Source organism: Lathyrus oleraceus, chromosome 1 (genome assembly GCF_024323335.1).
Source record: "Lathyrus oleraceus cultivar Zhongwan6 chromosome 1, CAAS_Psat_ZW6_1.0, whole genome shotgun sequence".
NCBI classification, from domain to species: domain Eukaryota; kingdom Viridiplantae; phylum Streptophyta; class Magnoliopsida; order Fabales; family Fabaceae; genus Lathyrus; species Lathyrus oleraceus.
Window position 1 is genome coordinate 282,193,042 of NC_066579.1, and position 19,752 is coordinate 282,212,793.

At 36.6% G+C, this 19,752-nt stretch overlaps 1 protein-coding gene across 1 annotated transcript in view; it reads right to left on the minus strand.

Annotated features, from left to right (window-relative positions):
* LOC127103426 (uncharacterized) overlaps positions 1-16,512 on the minus strand; it is a 34,609-nt gene extending 18,097 nt beyond the window's left edge. The window contains exons 1-6 of the mRNA XM_051040689.1: positions 15,590-16,512; positions 15,463-15,541; positions 15,135-15,282; positions 14,884-14,992; positions 14,665-14,732; positions 13,792-14,199 (exon numbers count right to left, since the gene is read on the minus strand). Of these exons, the coding sequence (XP_050896646.1) occupies positions 13,792-14,199; positions 14,665-14,732; positions 14,884-14,992; positions 15,135-15,282; positions 15,463-15,541; positions 15,590-16,496 (1,719 nt within the window). The 5' untranslated portion in view covers positions 16,497-16,512. The remainder of the gene's footprint in view (positions 1-13,791; positions 14,200-14,664; positions 14,733-14,883; positions 14,993-15,134; positions 15,283-15,462; positions 15,542-15,589) is intronic.
* Positions 16,513-19,752: the final 3,240 nt, after the last annotated feature.

Below are 19,752 nucleotides of genomic sequence, written 5' to 3' on the forward strand. Positions count from 1 at the left end.
CTAAACCTACTCACAAGGATAGAACGCCTTCAATGGACTTTCTTGATGAAGATATTTTAGATGTGATTCCCCTGTCTGTCATTCCAGGCGAAGCTCCTGACTCCAACCATCCCATGGATTCATCTTCCACTGCATTCCCTACTCAAGGTAACATCTCTAATATCCCTTCCAGCTCTACTCATACCCCTAGTTCTAAGGACGACATGCATCACACTAATCGTGTCATAAGAAACCTAGTTACTAGAATCCTCAATGAAGGACATTCTATAAAAGGGAGTTTCTACTCCTCTATCAAGAAGGGACCTCTCTCCTGAGGTTGGACTTCATAATGAGAAGGATGATGATTCCTCTAGGTCTGAAAAGGATATGGCTACTGAAGGTTTGTGCTCTTTAGGGAAAACTGTGTCTGGTAAGAAATCTATGGCATCACCTACTGCCAATGCTTCACAGTCTAAGAAGCATGATTCTGCAAAGAAGGTGATTGACCTAGAAGATGATAGTTCGGATGATCAAGAAGATAGCTTGCTTCATCACTTGAAGCCTAGTGTGGCTAAGAGGATGAAGACTAGAAAATGTAGGTTTGTGGCTGAAATGATGTCAGCCAAAACTGCTAAGAAGACTACTGGTGTAGGCCCCTCAAAATCTTGGAGCAAAGTTGATGTGAAGAAGAGGTTAGTGAGAGAAGCTTCTGAGTCTGATGAAGATGTTGAAGAAGATGTCCCTGACATCTCCCCTGTCAAGAGGAAACCTGCTAGGAAGTCCCCTATGAAAGTTGTTGCTGTACACTTGGACAATATCTCCTTCCATCTTGAAGATGGAGCAGCAAAATGGAAGTTTGTGATCCAAAGAAGGGTGGTTGTGGAGAGAGAGTTAGGAAAGGATGCTATGGAGGTCAAAGAGGTCATGGACCTAATTAAAAATGTTGGATTAATGAAAACTGTGGTTGGGTTATCTCAGTGCTATGAAGGATTGGTTAAAGAATTTGTTGTCAACATTCCTGAAGACATTGCTGATAAAAATAGCAAGGAATTTTGTAAAGTGTTTGTAAAAAGGAAGTGTATCACATTTTCTCTAGCCGTGATTAACAAGTTTCTAGGAAGAGGAACAGAAGGTGCATGTGAACTGGAAGCCACAAACAATGAGGTCTGTAGGGAAATTACAGCAAGACAGGTGAAGGAATGGCCTAGTAAGAAGTATCTCCCTGCTGGGAAGCTGACTGTGAAATATGCCATATTGCACAAGATAGGGTCTGCAAATTGGGTGTCTACCAACCACATGTCCACAATTTCAAATGCCCTTGGAAGGTTCATCTTTGCTGTTGGAACCAAGCTGAAATTTGATTATAGTAGATTTATGTTTGAACAAATTGTCAAACATGCTTCTACAAATGCAGTAAAGTTTCCCATAGGTTTTCCCTCAATGATTTGTGGGATTATCCTGAGCCAACACCCTGGAATTCTGAGAACAAATGATCTTCCTAGTAGAAGAAAACCTCCTTTATCAGTTCACTACAAATTGTTTGAAGGCAGTCATGTCGAAGATATTATCATGACATCTGCTGTAAAAAAGCCAGCCTCAAAAGGTGGTCTTATTGCTGAGCTGAAAGAAACTTGTAAAGAATTAGATACAGAGATAAGGGTAGCAACAGCCAGGAAAGAAGCTTTAGAAGCTCTGATTGCAAGCTTGGAGCAAGCTGAAAGAGAGAATATTGGACAGGCCAAGGAAGCAGAAGTCCAAACCTCCAGTGAAAGCTTTGAAACTAAAGATGAAACAAGTGGCAGTTTTGGTTCTAAAGCTGATGAAGATGCAAGCTCAAGCTCCTCTGGCTAGTTTTGTTGATGTTGTTCCCCACTCTTCTGATGGTGTGCTGTGATGGATGTTCTGGTGTTTCTTTTGGCAGTCATGTTCTGCTACCTTGATGTATTTTTTCTGGGTTCTTTTTGGATTTTCTGGATTTTATCTTAGCTTTTATAAAGCTGTGTTTGTTCCTGGATCTGTAACACTTAACATTCTGTTTTGACATTCTATTTGTTTGACTAAATAGAAATTTATTTTGTCTCTTTGGTCTCTTTTGTCTAAAAAGGGGGAGAAGTAGCTAAAGTAGCTATGCTATACTATATATAGATGATGTTAGACATGATGTTGGAGATAATCTGTATGATACAGATGATGTTACAGATGTATGTTGGAGATAATCTATTTATTACAGGTGATGTTGAAGGTGTTGTTAGAGGGAGAAGTGTTCTGTCTATGTTGAGCTGACTAGTGCTAGCTGGAAGGGGAGGTGGAGCACAAGCGCATGTGTGTTTAATATGTGTTTACTAGTTGCTAGTTTAGCTAGTAATGTGTGTTTTATTACTTCTGCTGCTGTACTGATACTGTGATTATTCTCTTGTGAAACAAATGATCTGATGTATGTTTTAGCCAAAATTTGCCAAAGGGGAAGTTTGTTGGTTCTATGTGTTGACATCAATTTTGGTAAAACCTAGAGTTTTCACAAGTTGTCACAAGTGTTGTCTTGACATGAGATATCAGTTTCCTGTAGGGTGTTTAAAATATGGTTGTGCAGGATTTAGCTGAGATGTCAGACCCGATGTCAAGACATGTGTATACAGAACATTCAGTCTGAATGTTATGTATTTTGTGATTGCGCTTTTCATGCTAATTTGTGTGTGATTGATGTGGAGATTGAACGCGCCATTCAAGCAGTAATTAAAACTAGATTAATTTATTTCCCAATAAGATATGATCAGCTGTTAAGAAGATACGAATGGAAAATAGTTTTAGGGTTTTATGATGTCCAAAGCCCAATCAAACGCTTCTATATAAAGGGCATGGAAAACCTGGTTTTAATACACAAGAAATAACGAATGAAATAGTGAGAGAGAATAAGGGTTTTAGTCTTGTGTGAGCTTGTGTATTGTGAGCCATTCATTCATCCTATTGATGATTGAATTGGACTGACTTTTATGTTGTAATTTGTCCACTCTAAGCTTTGAAGCATGAGTGTGTGTTTACTTGGTTGAGGCTTTTAAGCAAGATCAAGTATGTGTTCTTGAAAAGTGTCTTCTTTCTTTGTAATATTTGTTTTTAAATAACTGCTGTGATTAAGGGGGAGTGAGTAGGATCTCTTATCTAAGAGTTCTTAGATAGAAGTCACACGGGTAGAGATTAGGTGAAAAGACTATAACTTGAAGTTGTTTACTGAGAGTCTTTGAACTAATTCTATTTAGTGGATTTCCTTCCTGGCTTGGTAGCCCCCAGACGTATGTGAGTTTGCACCGAATTGGGTTAACAATTAATTGTGTCACTTGTACTATTGTTCTTTATCTTTTATCCTGTTTATATTGTTCAGATATTAGTGTCGTGACATTACCTTCGACATCTCATATCTGATACCAGAATTTCAGGTACAATCATGTCATGTTTTTGTGAAGAAGTATGTTCAGAGGATTGTGTTGGTGATTTATGAGGGGTTGGTGTTTTAGTTTCAGTTTAAGGATTGAAAGAATTTAAAATTATTTTAGAGATAAGATTAGAAATCATACTTATGGATGCAGTTTCAGCAGATCTGAAATTTTTAGAGAAAAATGAAGTTTGTTCCTTTGGTATGGGTGGGGATTCAATTCAGCAGGGATTTAGGCGCCATTAGGTTGAAGAATTGAAGAGCATAACACTTGTATTTATAGCCAAAACCATCTGAAATGCAATGAACAAAGTGTGCATAGGAGAAGAGGGTCTCCATGCATGGGCCTGTACAGGTGCATGGAGGGCCCAATTCTGATTGGAATGGATTTCTATACATCACCAAATGAGAAATGGACGTGCAGATTAAATGTTAACAGCTCATGCAATGTGTTTGAAATGAATTTCACAAAATGCACTTAATTCTTCATGTCTTTGAAAATGATGCTTCCAAACTCCAAATGCCACCTTATGAGTAATGGTTAGAAAACTTGTTGCATAAGGAACAAATGCTATGTTGATCAAAACTCCAATTGGGCCTTGGAAATTAATGAAATTGAGGCTTGAAGTGTAAGGTGCAAAACATGCATTTGTGAAGTTTCCAAATTTGGCCAATGTTCAAGCCCTTCTATTTCAATGATGAAAGCTCCAAATCATACAATCTTCAACATGAAAGTTGTAGATCTGTCCAAGAAAATCAATTTGGACTTAAATTTTGCATCATTTGGATTTTTAATGAAGAAATTATGGGCACTTGAAGTTGGACTTTTTCACATTTCAATGCATTTGGTCCAAAGTGACCTATAATGTTTTGCATTATCACATGTATTTCTTTTGCGATTTTGCAATTTTGTTCAACATAACATTTGAAGTAGACACACTAAGATTTCTAATGCATTAAGTCTCACTTCAAAATCATGAAAATGAATGAGTTATGTTCTTGGGAAGTTGACCCAAACTTAGGGTTTCAATCGAAATGACCTATAATGTCTTGGAATGGATGATGACCTTCCAAGCTTCAAATCAAATTTTGATGAACAGGAAAGTTGTTCATATTGTCCTTAAGAACATTGTTACTCTTGGTGTCATCTCCATTTGACCAACACATAAAACATTAAGTCTCAGTGTATTTCAAAATAGTCAGATCAATTGACTGATCAACTTCTCAAGTCCACAACTCATATCTTGATGAATTGATGATTGAGGACACTCAAATAAGTTCAAATATTCATGAGATGATGAATTAAAGAACTCCCCTTGATTGTATTTGATCATGGGCTGAGGTTGCTTCATTGGCAAGGCATTGTTGATGAGTAGATGAATTAAGGTTTCCTTGGGAAACAAACCTCAAACCCCTTGACTTGCTTTGATCAAAATGATGAATTGAGATACTTGGGAGGCATATTTGATGGATGAGAGCTTTGGGAACCATTACCATGCTTTCTTTCATCTTCTCTTGACCATATCATTACACAAAGGATCTCCTAGAAGCTTTGGATCTTGTGATTGCTCAAGCTACAAACAAGAAATATTAGTGACATATTTTTGTGCTTTTGAGTTAATAAAAAAATGAGAAAAGCAATAATATACAATTCAAGCATGCTTTGTGATCTCAAACCACTCACAAGGGTTCCCATCCAAAGGCAAAGGGAACCAAGATGCTTATGATCCTTGAGGCTATACAAATGCCATGTTATGATGCCATGAGGGATCTTAGGGCCAAAATTAGGGTCTTACAATACGATATAAGTAATTCTTATGCAAAGTATGGTATATATGATATACTGATTTTATTTCATTCATTCAAACACTTAATGATTGATATTCCTTTGAGCGATCAATGGTCATTTTCTTTGGAATCCGACATTAGCATGGTGAAGAAATGACGTGTTGATCAATCATACTGAATTATCAATCGAGGTGTGTTTGACGGTTTGAAATTGTTGTATTAGAGTTCATGACAGTACAAGGGTTGTGTTGTCAAAGAGTTATGCGATTAGGGTTGTGACTGCACAAGAGTTGTGCTTTAAAGTATCAAATGTTGATTTGAAAAACGACGTCGATTTGAAATGAATTGTTCATTAAAATTTTGCGTACCTTACGCTGCCCCCTTGACCCCCGTCTACTTACCGGACAGCAGAACCTCCGACTAACTCTGCGTAGTGTGATCAATCACCAAACATTAATTTGGTTTATTTAATTAACAGAATTTAAATTAATAATAATGATGTGTTTATTACTATTGTCTTGCGGTGATCGGTTTTGGCCTTAGTTTTCCTTTTTTTTGGGATTTGAAAATACAGCTTGCGTGTCGTGCCTCTCTTTTAATATCTTAATGTAACTTCTTTTCTCATCTTACTACCTCGTATGTAAAACGAGTTTCTTTTATGTAATGTAATATTATGAAGAAAGAGAAAAATACAATATCAAAGGAGGACAACCTTGAAGATCTTGCTTGGAGAAACTTAGATCGTTATTAGGTCAACTTAGGTTCTCTCATTGGCTTGGGAGAACGATCGTGCTAGGGGCCATAACTGTTTCATTTTGTATGTATGTTGATGTATGTGAGAGACGATTTATATTATAAATAAGCTGGTGAGATCAAAATAAGTGCAAATTCCCTTAAATTAAATATTAATTTTATGTTTTCCAAGTTTTAGCACTCATCAAGACTAGTATCGAATAATGTAGGATTCGCCTACGCGAGGTGCATGTTTTATATTAGTAAGGTGCGATGGGATAATTTTAATATCCAATTGCTAAAACAATGGGTCAAACTTAACTAAACAAATTATAATAAGATTATATACGTTTAGAAGCAAGAGTTGCAAGTGATCCATATGATGGATTGGAATAAGGAGTTATTCACCCAACTAAAATATTCGAGACTTATGTTAGATACAATTGGAAGGAGTTCCTACCTAAATAACCTAGGTTTGTGTAATCCGCCTACGCGGACTTAAAACAAAGTGAAATGTGGATCTCGCCCCACTAGAAAATCTTTCAACAGGATTTTCTGAATCAAATAGTGAGGGTCATTTGTTTTGAGTAAAATAGTGGGAGCATATTTAATTAAAGACCTAATTAAATATGTTATTTTAATGATACTTATATTTTCATAATTTTTATGTAGATTACCATGACAACAAACACCTCTAACAACATTTTACGATCAATCCTTGATAAGGAAAAATTGTCTGGGACAAATTTTATGGATTGACACCAAAATCTGAGGATTATCCTCAACCAAGATAAAAAGTTGTATGTCTTGGAGAAACATGTTCCTGAGTAGGAACCTCCTAGTTTTGCACCAAAGGTAGAAAGAGATGCTTATAAGAAGCATGTTGATGATGCCATTAAAGCTACTTGCCTCATGCTAGTTACCATGAACTCGGAGTTGCAAAAGCAACATGAGAACATGACAGCATTCGATATGATCGGACACCTGAAGATGCTCTATCAAGAGCAGGAAAGACATGAAAGGTCTGAAGTTTCAAAATCCCTTTTTCAAGGTAAGTTAGCTTAGGGAACCTCTATAGGTCCCCATGTGCTCAAGATGATTAGGTATGTGGAGAACCTTGAGAGGTTGGGTTTTCCCCCCGGAAAGGAACTTGAGAATTATTTAATCTTGCAATAGTTTAAAGAGAGCTTCAGTCAATTTGTCCTTAATTTCAACATGGATGATATGGATAAAACTCTTCCTGAACTGCTAGGCATGTTAAGAACTGTTGAGCATAATCTGAAGTCAAAAGGGAAGTCCATTCTGATGATTGGAAATGGAAAGAAATAGAACAAAAAGCCCACCAAGCAGGGTGGTAAAGGGAAAGGCAAGGAAGTTTCCAAACCCAAACCCATTGCTCTTGCTTTGAAGCCTAGTGGAGGCATAACTAAGGATGGCACTTGCTTCCATTGCAATAAGACCGGACACTGGAAGAGAAACTGCCCAGAGTACTTGGAAGATAAGAAGAATGAAGTAGAGACTTCAACTTCAGGTATTTTTGTTATTGAAATTAATGTATTTACTTTTGCATCACGAGTATTAGATACTGGATGTGGTTCTCACATTTGTACCAATGTGTAGGGGCTAAAAAGGAGTAGCGATTTGGCAAAAGGTGAAGTTGACCTACGAGTTGGCAATGGAGCAAAGGTTGCTTCTTTAGCCGTAGGAACTTATGTATTGACTTTACCTAGTGGTTTAATTATTCCGTTAGAGAACTGTTATTATGTACCTGCAATTAGCAGGAATACTATTTCCGTTTCTTGTTTGGATAAGTTTGGTTTTTCATTCATAATAAAGAAAAATTGTTGCTCCATTTATTTGAATGATATATTCTATGCTACTGTACAAATGAACAATGGACTATATTTCCTTGATCTTTAAATGCCTATTTATAACATTAATACTAAAAGGTTGAAAGCTAATGAGTTAAATCCAACTTACCTTTTACATTATCGATTAGGACACATAAATGAGAAATGCATTTCCAAACTCTATAAAGATTGACTCTTGGACTCTTTTGATTATGAATCATATGAGACATGTAGATCTTGTTTAATTGGAAAGATGACAAAGTCTCCATTCACAGGAAAAGGTGAAAGAGCTAATGATCTTTTGTCCCTCATACATACTGATGTATGTGGACCACTGAACATACCAGCTAGAGGAGGTTTTCAGTACTTCATCACATTTATTGATGATTTTAGTAGATATGGTTATGTGTATTTAATGAAACACAAATCAGAGTACTTTGAAAAAAAGTTCAAGGAACTCAAGAATGAAGTACAAAACAACCTAGGTAAGAATATTAAAACTCTTCGATCAGATCGAGATGGTGAGTATTTAAGCCTAGAGTTTGATGACCATCTGAAAGAGTGTGGGGTTCTATCCCAACTTACTCCTCCTGGAACACCCCAATGGAACGGTGTATCTGAGAGAAGAAATCGAACCTTGTTAGACATGGTATGATCTATGATGAGTCACGTCGATCTTCCAAACTCCTTTTGGGGAAATGCACTATTGACAGCAGCTTATACACTTAACCGTGTTCCATCCAAAAAGGTTGATAAGACACCATATGAGATAGGGAGTGGTAAGAAACCACATATGTCTTACATGAATATTTGAGGTTGCGAAGTTTATGTGAAACGACAAATTTTAACTAAGCTTGAGCCCAAATCTGACAAATGCTTATTTGTGGGGTATCCTAAAGAAGAAAAAGGGTATTACTTCTACAATCCTTCTGAGGGCAAAGTGTTTGTCACTTGAACTGGAGTTTTCTTAGAAACGAATTTTATTTCCAAAGGAATCAGTGGGAGGAAAGTAGAGCTTGAAGAAATTAAAGAATAATAAAGCATTGATACACCTATGGATGAATTGGTGTAGGAAACAAAACTAGTTGTGGAAGAGCAACACGCTCAAGTAGAACAAGACCAACGCAGGTCAAGCAGGATACGTCACCTACGTGAGAGATATGGATATCTCATAATTAATCAAGGTGATGTATTACTCATGGATCAAGATGAGTTTGTGACCTAACAAGAGGCCATAACTGGTCCTTACTCTAAGAAGTGGCTAGAAGCCATGATATCCGAAATGGATTCCATGTACACAAACCAGGTTTAGAACTTGGTAGAGCCTCTTGTAGGAGTTAACTCTATAGGACGCAAGTGGATCTTTGTAATACCCCAATTTTGACCCTTAGATCCCTCATGCAATTTCATCATAAACATTAGCATTAGGATCATACCTTGGCATCCTCCTTACCCCTCTTTCACTAGGTTTGTTTTGGGAGAGATCACCAAGCACTATGTGATTGTATCATACTTGTATTTTATCATTTCACTAACCAAAATACAAAAAATATGTCTTTGCCTTTGCTTAACTCTTTTGTAGGTAGGGCATGATCTTCATTGATCTATCAAGTCCATATCTAGGGTTTGAGACCCTCATGACAAAGAGTACAACCATTGAATTGATCCAAGATTGGTTATGAGCGTCATATATGAGTCCCAATGATTACTACATGTTATATTGATCAAGTTTTCTTCAAGAGTTTGAGGGTGATTTGCCTCGGAAACCCTAATTTGACTAGGTATCTTGAGTAACTTCTCCAACAAGCTATCTCACCAATTGATTAAATTTCTAAAGGGATACTTCGAAATTCATCATATTATGGATATATGATCTACCATGAGCCTATAAAGTCAAGAGAATTGAAGATTAGCAAGTTGGTTGATGGTGGTTGGCCAGATGAATTCATCTAATAAAAACTAGGTCTCCCTAGACCCTATCTCCTACAATTTTCACCATATGAAAATGATTCTAAGAGAAACCTTACTCAAAATGACATTCCAAACAACTTTTATATTGATACCTAGAGCTAGTTTTTCTTTTAAAATCATTTTCTATGTTGAAACATTATAGGTCATTTTGCCTAAACCCTAATTTAAAAGTCAACTCCCCAAGCCCATAACTTGCTCAATTTTTATGATATGAAATATTTCCAAGTTGCACAATCAAATTCAATATGTCTACTTCAACTTTTATGTTTGTAGTGAGAGCTGATTCAACTTTTATGAGCATGTGATATGAGGCTACATTATAGGCCACTTTTGACCTATACCATGATCAAGTGATTTTTCCAAACTTCAAAAATGCATAACTATATCATTTCAAATCCAAATGACATGAAATTGGTGACCATTTTGAAGTTATTTGAAATATCTACAACTTTTATGAAGACACTTTTCTCATTTGAAGCTCACCTAAAAAGCTAAGCAAGGTGGAATATTGAGACATATGGCTTGACACTTAGAAAAAAATTCAATATGTTGAAATTTCCACACTGCCACCTCAAAATTCTTCAAGTTCCATGCTCCAAATGGAAAAGTGTTGAACATGAAAGTTGTTCCTCTTGATCTAACCTTTCCAAAAAGTCCAAGTTCATCGATTTTGGACAAGAACTGTATAGGCTGCACATGGCTTGAACATGGTATCATCATTTGGCAAGATTGAACTTCAAACATCCATGCACAATTGCCTAGCATTCCAACATGACTTCAGCCTTTCTTACACTCAATTATGGATCAGATAGAGTGATTTCATGGGCCTGCACACGCCCATGCACTCATACATCACACATTGCTAATTTTGGAAGTTCATTTCATGTGTGCAAATATCAATTGATTTGGCTATAAATAAAGCTCCTTATGCTCAGAATTTCACACACATTAGCGCCAGCTTTGATCCCAAACCTCTAACCCTCTCATTCCAAAGGATAATTCTGAGAATTTCACTTGAAATTGAGTTTGATTTCTCACTGTTTTGAGATTCAAAGTCCAGGGATCCAAGACCTTTTGAGCATTCAATTCTTCTTCTGCAAGCATTTGTAGTGAGATCAAGCACGAGCCAAGGCAAGAACAGTTGAATCTAGACCTACATTGAAGGTATTTTACAGAAATTTTAATCTCTTGGATTCTCTCTAAATCTTGCTCAATTGTCTTGATTCCTTGGTTGTCTGAAGTCCTACCAATATAGGCAAGAAGATTGAGTTGCTTTGAGGCCAAATCGAAGCAACTCAGTTCATATACCTCAAATTTTAACTCCATGTATCTCTCAATATACTCGGAGTTAGGATAAATTGAGGTCAGATTCGTGCTCAGTGCCATTTTTACTTTGAAATCATGTCCTTCTTTTTAATTTTGGTGATGGTTGAAGGTGGACCAGTCCGGTGAGGTCCACCGGAGAAGAAGACTGGAGCTATAACTCCGGCGATGTGTTGCATCTCTCACAACCATAGGATCCAGCTGAAATGTTTTAATCAAGAGCGTACATGTTGATTACCACGTGTGTGGACAATTGACTCAAGTGCATGGTGAACCGCGCGCGCTCAATTACTTGATCTGCCACCTCAATTAATGAGGCAGATCAAGTGGTCCACGTTCTTTTGATTTTCTATTTTTTTATTTTAATTCCATTGATTTTCATTAATTCATATTAATTTTAATATTGATTCAAAAAATATGGGAGTTTCACCAAAAAAATTCAAATAATTTTCTCTTTCATATTCTAAATTAAAATTATTTTTTGGATCATTATTAATATTTTTCATGATTTAATTGATTTTTCATTTTTTTTAATTATTTAAAAATACTTTTAAATGTCCAAAAATTATGAATTTTTTTCTCCAAGTTCCTTTGACCTTGTTTGACCTATGATAAATCTCATTGCCATCTCTTTGGTGTTTTTATGAGGTTTTAGGAATTGGACAAACCATATTTAATTTAAATGTCTTATTTTACTATTTTTAATTTGAATAAATGACAAATAATTTTGTTGACCAATTGTGATGACTTGTTGATGTTTGACTATTGTTGTTGGGCCTTGGTCAAGGTTGATTTGACTTTGTTGAGTTAATATCATTGGATTTAGGGGATTGATGGAATGTACATTTCATCTTCCAAAATAAATGAATGATATAAATTTGATAAAAGTCCTCCTTTGACCAATTTGTGTTTGATCCATTCCCCTCCCATTTCATCTCATTCCCCTTCTTCATTCAATCATTCCATTTGACCTATGATATTCCAAAATCCTAAGGCTAGTTGATTGAAAAATTAACATGAGTATGGATGAGATTAGGCCCACTACAACAAACAAGACCTTAGACAGCGCTTTTTTTAGCCTTAGACAGCGCTTTAAAGCGCTGTCTAAACCTCCGCTGCTAAAGGTTTAGACAGCGCTTTTTTAAATCTTAAAAGCGCTTTATAAGACCCTCTTATTTTAAATTTTTTAGGTATACCTTAGACAGCGCTTTTGAAAAGCGCTGTCTAAGCCCCACCCCCTTAGACAGCGCTTTGGCCAAAAGCGCTTTCTAAGACCCTCCTATTTTAATTTTTTTAGGTATACCTTAGACAGCGCTTTTCAAAAAGCGCTGTCTAAGCCCCCCCCCTTAGACAGCGCTTTTGCCTAAAGCGCTTTCTAATCCCCCCCTTAGACAGCGCTTTTTACAAAAGCGCTGTCTAAGGTATACGAAAATTTTTGAAGCTTTTGTTTTAAACCACATTTTTTCCAGGTTTATAAACCAGAATTTCTACCTGTTTTCAACCAGATTTTGACAGACAATTATCACATTTTATATATGCCATTTTGGCCTTTTTTCTACCAATTTTTGGCTAACAAATATATATATATATATACCAATTCAAACCAATTTTGCCTTAAATGTATCAAAATATATACAAATTTATGTACACATTTACAAGTCATTACATATACTACAAATGTACACATTAATTACACAAATTTATGAACAAACATTGAGCTCTATCATGAATTGACACCACTCCTCTTTGATTTCGTCCACTTGATCCTTTGTATAAAATGCACACTTGAATTCCTCAAAGTACTACATAATAATATAACATATTTTGAATTAATTCCAACTATTTAATTATATGAGATATGTGTAAATATAAAAATAACTCATAAGTTAGAAATACATACATCGGTGGGAATCTTTAATCGGCCCAAAGCAAGAGTATCTCGCATAAACCTCAACATGAAATACCCGCAATCTATTTGATTACGTTGTTGAGGACACTACATATGAAAAAAAAAATATGGATTATAAATCCTAAGTTTTATCAAGTGTCATTACTAATATAATAAAAAATGTGGTAATTAAAAATATACCGCCACTTTAATCCATGTAATGGAGTTGGCGCCCCTCCTTGAGGTTTGGATATCTCGTTGGGCCCGAAAAGCTTGTAGGACGCTAATAAAATAAAAATGAAGCAATTAGAACAATTCACATAAACTAAGAAAAATTTTGAACATTCTCACTTACGTGTCAATTAGGACCTTCATATCCGGGTATGTTGTCCAATCATTTCCTAACGAGTCAAGATAATACACAATTTCTCGGATAGGATTGATTGCGAGCAACAACCAATGTCCACTGTAATGATTAGGCAAATGTTAGACGGTAACTTGGAAAATAATTATAATAGATGAATTTAGAATGAAATGCTAACCCGGTATTAAACGGTATAAAAAACAACTTCTCCGCATCTTTATTGTCCATGAGGATCCGAAGAACGTACTCCGTCACGGTATCCGGTCTACTTAAGATTAAACCTAAGTTGACGGTCGCGGGTGCTAAGAATCCGAATGACACGTCCAAACCATTGGGGCGCATCAATTTGTCATACAAAAACCTAATATAAAAACATCATTAACACCTCTTTTGAAACATAAAGTAAACCGGATTAACATAAAGTAAACATCATTAACATAAGTTGTTTAATTAATAAAACAAAGTAGACCTTAGACAATGGGGCACAAGCTGGCAAACTAGAACCTTGATAAGAATCCCTTGTATTCAAAGATGTGTGCTGGGAACTGGTAATAAACGACTTTAACCCACTTTGGTTTGTACAATCACCATTGACTATGCCAACAGAGTTTCCATTATTCATAACATTAGAAGGAACACGGTCCGCATTAGCTGCAGTTGACATTTCCCGTTGCGCAACACTGGTTTTATTTGGAGCAAACACATCAGCAGAAGTTGGAGAGTTGTAATAAGAACAAGGATACTGATACTGTTGCAGCCCATACAGCTGACCATCATGTTGAACCATTGGAGAGGAGGAATTGGGTGAAGCATACGCTCCATATGGTGTATATCCATAACCTTGATACATATAAGAGCAGTTATCCCCATAAACCCCCTGTAAATAGATCCAGCAAGAAAAACAATTATTAAGTGGTTAACGACATCTCAATAAAAAAAATGATATTTCAATGAACAAAAACAATTAGAAACAATCATAACCTAGTAGAACAGAAAACCCCAAAAACAAAAAAAAAAGAACTGAAAATTCAAGATTAGAGAATCAAACTATAACTAGATTCACTACCACTTCAAGATTATAGATGAACAGAAGCATTTGCAAAATACTTCATGATCATTTTAAATTCAAACAGCCACACCGGTTCACCAACGTAAATGGATAAAACAGTTTATATGTCTCAAAAAAAATTCAAAACAGTTTAGGATGCAGCAAGCACCAGTCTACGATCCTTCAACGTTGTAGCTAACATATAACAAAAACAGCCACCAAAAGAACATGTGGCAAAATACAAGAAGACATACATCCATCACAAGTCGCGAAATCAGAGAACATGGTACTTACTTGAGCCATCCCTCCGTCAAGGTTCGCATAATTAGAATAGCCACTCCAATCTCCTTGACCATCATAACCTGGAAAAAAAATCACATGGCCACGTCATTTTTCCAGAAGTTAATACAAGTAGATCAAATATTAAATCAACAATCTTTCCATGTCTTTGGGTCATCATCATATGGATGAGTGTGGGTGTATATCCTTACAATCTTAAACAGCTTACCTTACCTCCATAATAATATGCAGTAGAAGGGTATCCATTTGGAGCAAAATTCAGATTCGGATTGAATGGCTTGCCCGTCCCTTTAGCTTTACTACCAGCAAAACTAGGTCCATTCTGCATACAAATGATAACAAACATCAGTGAACACAACACAACAACAAACAATCTTATATTCTAATATTAATTGACATGAATATTTTTAACATTTCAACTTTCAATAAAAAAATATGCAACGCAGCAATCAGATGCGAATTACCTTCTTCACAGGCTCAGCATCTCCACTAATAGTCTTGGGCTGTGAATCCAGGGACAAATTCTGCAGCAAACTTGCAGCTTCTATAGCAGTTAGGTAAAGGAATAAAATTTCATAATTCCGATATGTTGCAAAATGCACCAAATTGACCCTATATTAGAAAAATACAATGATCGAGACTTTCTTCAATTCTCGTTTTACTTAAATGAAGAAACCAGTGTGGATAGAGGGAGGTTGTTCCTTCTCTAAGGTTCTAAGATTCTAATATATTGGCCTTAGCTAGTTTCACTGCAGGTTCAAAGTTTTGAAGCACAGCATACAAACTTCTTACAATAAGAGCAGACATAAGTCATACACGGGCAACATCTCAAAATGATAAACCAGTTCATATAATTGATTAAGAATGGAGCCTTTTTAACACCATTCTAATAACATAGATAATTAACAGAATCTTCTACCAACATAGATAATATAATCAAAAAACACTAAGCATATGCAAAGGTTAAAGAAAAGAAACAAACCTATCATCTTGTCACCAAATTCTAAGGAAGCAGCCACCTTGGCCATATCCCTCCTTGAAGCAAACTCCATCACAGATTTCCTCAAATACTCATCATCGAATTTCGACCTTAACCCAAAGCACGCCACAATCTGCAAAAACATCACCATTTCAGCAGCACCCTTCTCGTGCTCCCCATCCAGCTGCTCCTTCCACAAATCCACAAGCCCCGCAGCTCTCTCCACAATCCTTCTAGAATACACACTCGATTCCGCAATCAATCCCTGAATCAAAAGCCCACAAGCCCATCTCTTATCAGTAACACCAGACTTCGCCTCAGTTTTACTCTTCAAATACTCCTCCACCGCATCCAGAACCAATCTCGGCGGGTCCACAGCCTCCTTTATCGCCACCACAATCTCCGGCCTCAGCATTATCGACTCCTTCCTCTTCGAAACCACAAACCGAAGCAACGCGGACGCGTCCATTTTCCTCGACAACGATTTAAGCGCGTCGGAGATATTGAGCGTCGACATAGGAACGGAGTTACAAAGGTCAGCAAGTGCGGCTTCCTTCTGCTCATCAATGCGTGCAGCGGCGGAGGATTCACGCTCGGGGATGGAATTCTCTTGGTTGTCGAGGGATTCTAGGGTTTCCTTGGAGCGGGATTCAAGGGATTGAAATTTCGAATCTAGGGTTTGGAGTTTCTGGGAGATTGAGTCTTGTACGGTGGAGAAATGGTTAGAGAGTGTGGTGAATAGGTCGGTGCATTTGGTGAGCGTGTTTTTGTGAGATTCTAATTCGTTGAAGAATTGATGAACCTTTTCGGTTTGTGATGAGGTTGGTGCAACCAATTGGGTCGCCATTGGAGAGTTTTAAGAGTGTGTGTGTGAAATGAAGAAATATTGAAGAACATATTTAAAAGACTTTAGATAGCGCTTTATCAAAAGCGCTGACTAAGGTCTATATTTAAAAGCGCTTTCTAAAAGCGCTGTCTAAGGGGGGGTCTTAGACAGCGCTTTTAGAAAGCGCTGTCTAAGACCCCCCCTTAGACAGCGCTTTCATTATTTTTTTGGAACATTTTCCGTGTTTTATTTTAATTTTAACCTTAGACAGCGCTTTCTTTTAAAAGCGCTGTCTAAGATGCACTGTTAAAAGTCATTTTTGGCGTAGTGGCCACACCTTTTGCATATTCTTTTTGTGTGTGGTATGTTTCATGAGCATAGTCCATTATACTATGTCTCTAACATGCATTAACACCAAAATTCTATTGCCCGACCTGAAATAGTAATGACTTCTACATAAGTCCAATTACGATTGCTTAACATAGCGCTAAATTTGTGACATAAAAGGCATAAGCATTCTAGTTAGTGAGATTGTAAGTCTCCCCTCTTTCATGGTATTGTGTGGAAACTTGGCCTTTTTTCCTTCCTTTGGAAGATGTCTTGGTTCAAGGATCCATGCTTGTGATAAGTGGGTTGAGTGTTCTCCAAAGAATGTCTTAAAATGAAAAGCAAAAGCAAAACAATACTAACTTCTAACCTATTAACTACTAACTTTTAATTTCAAGCCCTTTACTTTAATGTCATTTAATTCTAGCTTTTATACATTTTCCATTGTTCATATCATTCTAATTGTTTATGTTAATGCAATTTTCACTTTGTCCTCTTGGACCATATTCTGTGATATATTTTGTGCTTTGTTTGTTTGTGTGGTATTTGACCATTAATGTAAATAATAACAACAAAAACCCTAAAAAAACATTTGTGTAGACTGTTGGCTTGATCTTAGACAAATGGACTTAGAATCTAGGCAACCTTCTTATGCTAAAGGACTTGGCCAATTCCAACTTATTGAGAAACCAAGTGCTTGCAATTTGAAACTTCATCTGATACATCATTCAAGATCTTTCTGAGTTCATCTGTAACATGATCATTGTGAAGCTGTTATTTTGAACCTGTGACTTGTGAAATTCATCTATTACATGGGCTACTTTGAGGAAGATCATGGAATGGATAAGCTTGGATGTGGCCATCTTTATTTGATGCCTTTGCTCTTCAAGATTAATATAATTATGCATTTGTGTGTTGCTTGATTCTAAAAGTCCAAAGGGAATTATGGGTTTCTATTGACATTCTTGTCTATTGGATTGCTACACATTTGGTCAGATCTTTTCAACTCTAAACTTATAATTTTATACATAGGATAGTCTCTTCATCTCCTCCCCACTTCTTTAATTTCAAAATCTCTCCCCCTCTTTTTCAAAACCTTCTTTGATTGAACTTATTTCGTTCTAAACTTTGACCACTTTTGCAAAAAGATAGAAACTTTGGCCTTATGCCATTGCATTTTCAAACTTCTTTTCTAAATCAAACTTGAAAATAAACTTAACTATACTTGACTTAAACTTTCAAAAAGCCAAAAAAGAACTAACTAATTCAAACCATTTTTAGGTCTTTGTGTCTTTCAAACTTAATTTTTGTTAAAAGAAATGCATCCACCTTGAAATTTGTATCACAAACTACGAGGTTTTGATCCCTCATTTTTATGTCGGTACGTAGGCACAAGACCGAAGGTCTTGTCAAACACAAAAATATAATTAATGAATTCTTTTCTCATCCCCCATTCTATTTTTTTGTAAACATCACTTTATACCAAAGTACATATGCATACAAAAAGGGCTCCCTAGGAGTACCTAGGATACTTTGGGTGCTAACACCTTCCCTCTGTGTAACCAATCCCCTTACCTGTAATCTCTGACATTTTATTAGTTTTGATTTGAAAACTTCTTACTTTTGGGTTTTGTTCGTACTTTTTTCCCTTTTCCCTTGGAAACAATAAAAGCGCGATGGCGACTCTTGTTATTTGATCTCTAGCTTATCCATAACTTGATGATCATGAATTTACCGCTACAGAAATTAAGTGGCGACTCTACTAGGGAGTAGTCTCCAGTGGGTTTAGCCTACTTTTTGTGTGAATATATTTGTATATATGTGATGTTTGTATATATGTATGTGTGATATAATTTGCTTGTTGTGCTTGGTGATCTCTGAGTGGTGAGATAAGTTCTAACCCGAACTTGAGTGCAATTAAGATATGAGGATGGTATAGTCATGTTCGACTTGTGTGGAGTAGTCCTTAACAATTTGGCTTGAGACCCATCTGCTCAGTGGAGACTCTTTTGGATTTGGAAATGTCACACAAGTATTTGTGGTTAGGCATTGCTATCTCTAATTGGGTCCGAGAAGCTGAGGATCGTAGAACAGTTGTTACGCGATACTACACTCAGACGAGTTTCTCTTGAGAATATTATGGGTCGATGAGTCAGTCATCTTAACCTGTAATATCCGATAGATGGAATTAAGACTCTGGGAACTTTTTAGAATATGATCTAATGGATTTTATCCTTAGTTCACTCCTTTGGGATGGTTCTTACCCATACTCCATGCTCCTGACTCACAACAAACCCTTGATTCTTGGTTGATCCAATCAAGTCTTGTCAATATCAATGGAACTTGGGTGTTGATAAGGTGTAAACCATAATCCACCAAAATGGATGATTGATCTTGACAAAGACTTGATTCATCGCTTGACCTTTGTTTTTTTTGCGTTGTGTGTGATCCCTTATTTGTGATTGTTGCATTCATGCATTCATGCGCATCATAACATTCATCACACGGAAATTTCAAGGAACTAAGGTATCATTTGCAAATATTTTCAGACCATGGATTGTGGATGAAGGAACACTAAGAAGTAAAGTTTCAGATGTCCCAACTTGAAAGAGTTAAGGAAGCTAGCATATTTTATATTAGACCCCTTGGACTTCAAACAACATCATGGGAAGCTTCTGTCTATCTTGTCTGCTGATGTGCTTGAAGGACTTTTGAGTGTGCTAATGCAGTTCTATGATCCTCTCTACCATTGTTTCACTTTCCCAGATTATCAGCTTGTGCCTACCTTGGAGGAGTATTCTCATCTTTTGGGGATACCTGTTTCTAGTAGAGTGCCTTTTAGTGGATTGGAGGAGATTCCCCGATCTAGTATTATTGCTGAAGCTCTTCACTTGAAGAAGTCTGAGATAGAGACTCATTGGGTGAAGAAAGGAGGATTATTTGGGTTGCC